The sequence below is a fragment of the Tenrec ecaudatus genome, chromosome 1 (assembly GCF_050624435.1).
Source record: "Tenrec ecaudatus isolate mTenEca1 chromosome 1, mTenEca1.hap1, whole genome shotgun sequence".
Taxonomy (NCBI): Eukaryota; Metazoa; Chordata; class Mammalia; order Afrosoricida; family Tenrecidae; genus Tenrec; species Tenrec ecaudatus.
This window is the reverse complement of record NC_134530.1, coordinates 14836067-14842356: the sequence shown is the minus strand read 5'-3', so window position 1 is coordinate 14842356 and position 6290 is coordinate 14836067. Positions and strand designations below refer to the sequence as shown.

General features: G+C 54.6%; 1 protein-coding gene across 1 annotated transcript; it reads right to left on the bottom strand.

The window, feature by feature from the left end:
* Positions 1–486: 486 nt before the first annotated feature.
* LOC142431644 (mitochondrial carrier protein SCaMC-3L-like) lies at positions 487–5365 on the bottom strand. The gene is made up of 6 exons (XM_075536662.1): positions 5234–5365; positions 4771–4923; positions 4501–4605; positions 2119–2286; positions 1874–2021; positions 487–659 (listed from the first exon to the last, which is right to left on the bottom strand). Exons 1-6 carry the CDS (start codon positions 5363–5365, stop codon positions 487–489), a joined length of 879 nt encoding a protein of 292 aa, XP_075392777.1.
* Between the last annotated feature and the right edge of the window lie 925 nt (positions 5366–6290).

Sequence of the window (6290 nt, the reverse complement as noted above, 5' to 3'; positions counted from 1 at the left end):
GGGGGGCTTGCATGTCCCCAAAGTGTATATAAGCCCTGACCTGAAATATATCCCCCCTCCCTGCACGGATCTGACAGCTGAGATCCTGGACGTCTGAGAGGTGAGCAATTGAATGCCTCATTTTGTCTGATATCTCTTTCAATTGACCTAATTACACAACCGCCACTTGGCACCCTTTCATCCAAAGTTCATATACTCCTGGGGAGATGGCAGTTCTCTCCAAAGCCCTTCACCTGCATGAAGTGGTTGGGTTGGTTCCTGGGCCTCTGCCAGTGCATGTCAGAGAACTGTCCACCAGTCTGCCAACAGCGGTTTCCACCACATGCTGGCCTTCTACTCCTGCTCCTGGAGTTTTCAGGCACCTCCATGGACACAATCATGTCCTCCCCAGGAGAGCCTGTCAGGAGGAGCGGGTGTCACATCATGTACTGTTGAAGGGACGGTCCCCACCTAATCACCCCTATCTACCTGTGGTCTGGCTCTCACCTAAACTCCCAGGGTGCTTTTCATTGTTGTATAGACCGTGCAGCTGATGGCCACAGCCGGGATAACTTTTAATAGAGTGGGTGTTAGGCCTCGGAAGAGCCCCGGCCAGCCCTGCTCAGCCACGATGTCTCTGAAAATGGCCCGCATGGTGGGCTTTGAGCCCTCCACAGTATCTATGAGGAATGAGGCCAAGTTATTACACATAGAATAAAGGAAGTGGGGGTGTTGGGGTACTGATAGGAAAAGCCTGGAGTCTGGAATGTTACAGAGGAAATGAGCTAGTGTGGAGGCGGCAACAAAAGACTTCATTCAGGGTGTTTTCTGGCGCTCTTGTAGGGAAAGGGTTTCTGGACAATTCCCCTGAAAGAGGTGACTGTGGTGAGGATGCCTATGTTTGGCTAGGGCCTTGGGCATGTGTTCAGGGGGCTTGTGGAGAGAGGCTTTGTCAAGGTCAGGGAGTGAGCTCTGGTCTGTTTTGAGAGTTTCAGATGGGTTGGGTTGTGGTGATTAAGGTAGTTGGGGAATTAGATCTGAGGAGTTGTTTTGGGGACCCTGGTGAGGAGGAGCTGCTAAAGGTGAAGTGAGCCCAGGTGGCCCAGTGCGTTGAGTCTAGTCTGCTCACCTCAAAGCCAGCAGTGTGTACCCACCAGTGCCTCTCTGGGAAAAAGACAAGGCTGTCTACTCCCATAATGGTTGAGGTACAGTCCCAGACACCCACAATGGCATTCCACCCCATCTTCTAGGGTTACCGAGTCAGTGTCAAGCGATGAATGCTGAAGCTCTCTGCTCCCATGAGGATGGACACCTTCAGAGACCTTAAGGAGTCATTCTGCTCTGTCCATTTGGGTCAATGTGAATCTCCGGATAGAATGTATGGTGCAGGTGTGTCATGAGTCTATTTGAGCAAGCTGGCCTCTTTGGGGGTGTGAGTCCTGTGTCCTGGGGTCCCTGCGTGGTCTATCCTTGGGACATTGGCTCAGCTTCTAATTGGAAGTTTGAAGTCCACCGATATATGCTAGGGAAGGAAGGCCTAGAGATGCCCTTCCCCAAACGGGGCCCTTGAAACAGCCCCGGGTTTCCCAACTTCCCTCCGACATGGGAATGTGTAAGTTGGCCACCATCTCCTCAGCAAGTGTTGTGTCACAAGGTCAGGAGGAAAACATGCACGGGGTGGGGGCGGGGTCGAGGTGTGTGTCACCCAGGACTAGATCACCTTTGTGACTGAGGGTAATTGGCACAGGATGTTAAGATTTTTGGGGAAGTATGAGTTCTAGGCATTTGAATGGCAGCCTAAGAGGTCAGGGCCAAGTAAGGAGAATGGGGGTGTGGGATGTGCTGAGGGCATTTGGTGGGGCCACAAAGTGGGTCTCATCAGGGGCAGGCAGACCTTTTGCTTGGAGCTTGGTCCTTAATAGCGTCAGGGGATAGCTAGCCATCTGGCCACACACTGTGGACACCGTCTGTGTGTAGATGTTGTAAGCCTGGCTGTGTTCTTCGTTATCCCCTCTGCTCTTTACCCGTATGTTGTTCATCATCTGCAAGGGGTAGGGGGCCAGAGAAGGCTCAGAATTGGCCCTAGTCCTGGGCCACGTCAATGCCGCCTACAGCAACCTCACCCCCACCTCTGCCAACCTTATTGACAGCCAGGTCAGTGCAGGCATACGGGATGATGCCAAGCATGTTGGGCGCATAACCCCTATAGAACGCGGCCGGGCCTTCGCGGCGAAGAATCTGGCCGACGCAGTCACCTAGGCCATCGTACTGGCCTGTGCGTCCCAGCGTGAGGCGGGTCTTCAGCACCTGTGGAGGCAGGGAGGCCAGGGAGCTCCTGTCAGTAGTCTCATGGGGGACTCATGCCCTGTCCCTGTGCAAGGAGCCCTGTTGGCAAAGCTCAACAACGGGGTGGGCCTCCAGGCCCTCAGAGGTCGGTGAGACTGTCCACGGTCGTCAAGGGGACACTGGTGAGGAGGGTCCTCAGAACCCCTATGGGCATCCCTGTTCTGGGGCCCGGAGAAGTGCAGTGAGTGGGACATATGGGGCTAAGTGCCCTGGAGCCAGCCCTGCCTCAAATCAAACACCCGCCCCAGGGAAACAGACACTCACTCTCCAGGTTTGTTAAACTCATCTGTCAGGAGGCAACTCCCCAGGGTTTTATACACGAGTGTGGCAAGTAGATGGCCAGCCCTTGCTTCCTGGTTTATCCGGTACAAGAGTTGTGCCCAATTTTACTTTGCTTTCTACCCCCTTTCAGAACAAAATCATGACCCGCTGGCAATGCAACACTTTACTACTAAAGCCAATGGTACCACATAATGTGTAGGGATCTGTTTCTGCAGCCTCACTGGGTCTTCTCAGCACGCCTCCCTCCGTGCTCCCTCCAGGCTCAAGCCCACCCACTCTGGGAAGCTTTGGTCTAGAAGCTCTGCTGAAACCATTCCCGTCCCGTGCCAGCCTTCCTGACTGAAGGGTGGTAAATGTGTCTCAGGTGTACTGTCTGGGATTGTATCCCCAGCCATATCTGGTCTCGTCAACTACACACTGGACACCAGAAACACAAAACAATTGATGTTCACGCTCCGTGAACCACACCAGCTGTGTCCCCACATTCATATGAACACATGAGCAGAGGCAGGAAGACCGCAGGGTTTCAAACCAGGGAAGTTGTGCTTCAACGTCGGATCCCCTCCCTGTCTTCAGGATTCCATCCTGTGTGCAGACAGTGATCCCAGATGCTGGGCGATGCCAACAAGTACGTGGAATCAGGAGCCGAGCAAGGCCATTGAGGAGCCTGCCGGGTGCCAAGGACACAGCCTTGCTGGCTGGGAGGAAAGTTGACTGGAAGTACTTACCGATGAAGATCAAAGACTACAGCCGTCAGGATGGATGGCACCCCAACACAGAGGAAACCAACGACCTCAGAACTGGACCAAGAAACAACAGAGTGACGCAAAGAGCAAAGAGCAAAGCTGTCAAGGGTTTCCGTCTGGCTCAGATCTGCCACTAGCTCCCACTGGAGCCGCAATCAGGCACTCAAGGGACAGGCTGCCTTGGGCACTTGTGCAACACCCCTCTTGAGAAGTGTCCAAGAGCCACAATGCCACAGGCAGGACTCAGCTGGAAGCCATGGTGACGTCATATGCACGTAACAGTTGGGCAATCAGTCTATGCCTAAGAAAGACGGTATTGGCAAGAACAGTATCTGGACGATGGGATCCCCGAAGGAGGAGCCCGGCTTAGGGCAATGCCAGCAGAGGCTTCTGAGATGTGAGGACAGCAAGACTTTGGCTGAGTGACCAGGAAACCCAGTGGTGATAAAAAAAGATGTCCTGGTTGCGAAAGGAGGAGGTCAGTAAAACACAAGGGCCAGCTTCCCAGAGATGGATTAACAGTATCCCCAAAGGGCACTGAGTGTCTCTGTCCGAGCAGTGGTCCCTGCTGTCATGCGAGTGCTTCCTGTGAGGTGCTGGGGACTCGGTTCTGACTCACAGGGACTCAGTGGAGCAGCAGGAACCAACCCAATCGTACATCATCTTAACTGTGCTTCTGATGTTTCTGCCGGGGATGCAGCCACTGTATCCACCCATCTCCTTGTGGGTCCTGCTCACTGGACAGGAACATGGCCAAAGTCTGGGAGCCAAAGTCTCGCCATCCTTGCATCTCAGAGCATTCTGGCAGATCTGGGAGTTCATTTGACAGTCCGGGGAACCGACCACATCCCTCACCAGCACCATCGTTCAAGGGCATCGATGCTTCTTCAGTCTTTCTCAGTCAAAGTCCAGCTGTCACGTGCATAGGAGGTGCCCAAGAATGCCATGGCCAGGTTACCTAGCGTCACAGCCAATCTGACAGTAACCACCAACCAAATGGAGCCGGCAGATCATGTGGCGGGTCCTGGTGAGGGTCGAACACGGTGCTTTGTGCAGGATGCCTGGGGCACACGAGTCATTGCGCAGTAGGTAGGGGCTGCAGTCGCTTCATTGTGCGAGGCCGTCCACTGAGCAGGCTCTCACTTACCTCCAAGGGGTTGATGAGCGTCTGGGAAACGGCCACCGCCAGAGACCCCGCCAAGACATCCTCCTGGAAGATGGGGTTTGAGGACTCCCCGAAGTGAGCTTTACACTGCGGGCCCGAGCGAGGAGAGAGGAAGGTGAGCACAGCTCCGGGGCCTTCCAGCCTCAAGCCCACCTTGGAGAGGGCCTGAGGACTCGGACAGGAGACAGAGGGCTGGGAAGGCGGGCTCGTGTGATCCGGAGGGCGGGGCTGTAGACACCTATCACTTCCTACCTCTTCGAAGACGAGAAACTTGATCCCATACTCAGGGGCGATCTTGAGCACGTTTATACCATTGCCGCGCCACAGCGAGCGGAAGCCTCCCTCCTGGATCAGGCTCCGTAACCCCCCCAGCAGGTTCATAAGGTGTTTTTTGGAAGAGTAAACCTGAGGGTGGAAAAGACCTGACCCTTGGACAAACCCCTCCCCGATGCCCTCTCCATTCTCAACCCAGCCCCACCTGCAGCTCCCAGCTCCTCGGATCTGGGTGGAGGCAGCGCCATTGAAAAAATCAGGCTCCCCCGTCACTCCAAGCTTCCCCCTCACCTCTGGGCTCCATTGCTCGCCCTTGTCCCCATCCACCAAAACCACAATCTCCTTCCTGTATCCCCAACAATACCCTAGAGCCCCACCCTGAAACCGGGTAAGCCCCGCCCACTAATCCCCATTGGCTGCAGTGGAGGCCCCACGCCCACACCTGCATGTGCACTCGGGTCCGGTCCAGAGGGGCGGTGCTGGTGCGGGACACGGTTCCTGCGACGGCTCCAGAGAGCAGAATCTTCCACCAGGCCCCCTCCTTGTCCATCCTTGCGTCCCCCATGGGGACCATCAGGACTTCTCCAGTATCCAAAAGCTGTGGGCCAGATAGAGATCCCCACCCAATGTCATGGGCTCTCCTCTCCTTGCCAAGGTCGGAAGCTCATGCCAATCCATTCTGCTTGGTTCGGGACACTGGGCTCGCCTAGAGGGGCTTAGGAATTGAGGTATTTTACCCAAGAGTTACTCATGGCAACTCTTCACCAGCGTCTTAATTGCGGTAGGTAAGCAACCCACTGCTCGCCCAATGGTCAGCAGTCCACATCAACCAGCAAGAGAAGACAGATGTGACAGACGCATTCTCCTGCATGGAGTCTTTCAGGGCTGAGCAGACTGGAAGCCTACAGAGGACCAGGCCAAACCCAGCCAAACCCACTGTCATCGGGCCAACTCCGACCAACAGTTGCCCTACCCGCAGAGTAGAACTGCCCTGGCAAGTTCCCGAGAGGGTCGATCTTTTTTGAATGATAATTTAAAATTTTCTTGATTTGGGAGTTTTTTGAGATGGCCCACCTTTGTGTGATAGTTGGCCTTTTCTGTCTTGCCTCACATTCTCAACATGCTGTCAACCACCACACTTGTGAGAGGGGCCCTGCTGGCCTCCAGGGGGTCATGCATTGGGTCTGCTAACCAGGAAGTCAGCAGTGACTAATCCCAGCCCTCCACACGCTCCACAGAAAGATGAGGCTTTCTACTCCCTTAAAGCGCTCCAGTCTCCGGACACCAAGGGGTACTTCTACCAAGTCCTGTGGGGTCACTGTGAGTCAGCAGGGATTTATGGCAGTGAGTTTCCGACATGAGTGTAGAGAGGTTTCTGAGCCCATCTCTTTTGAGCTCTAAGAAACCACATGAAGCATAAATGGATGAAAAAGGAGACAGGGAGAGAGAGAGAGAGAGAGAGAGAGAGAGAGAGAGAGAGAGAGAGAGAGAGAGAGAGA

Coding starts and splice junctions, on each gene's coding strand:
- LOC142431644 (XM_075536662.1), bottom strand. CDS start 5,365: ATGGTCCCCATGGGGGACGCAAGGATGGACAAGGAGGGGGCCTGGTGG. Junction 4,924..5,233: donor GGACCCGAGTGCACATGCAG/GTGTGGGCGTGG, acceptor TTCCACCCTCAG/GTTTACTCTTCCAAAAAACA. Junction 4,606..4,770: donor AGTTTCTCGTCTTCGAAGAG/GTAGGAAGTGAT, acceptor TCGGGCCCGCAG/TGTAAAGCTCACTTCGGGGA.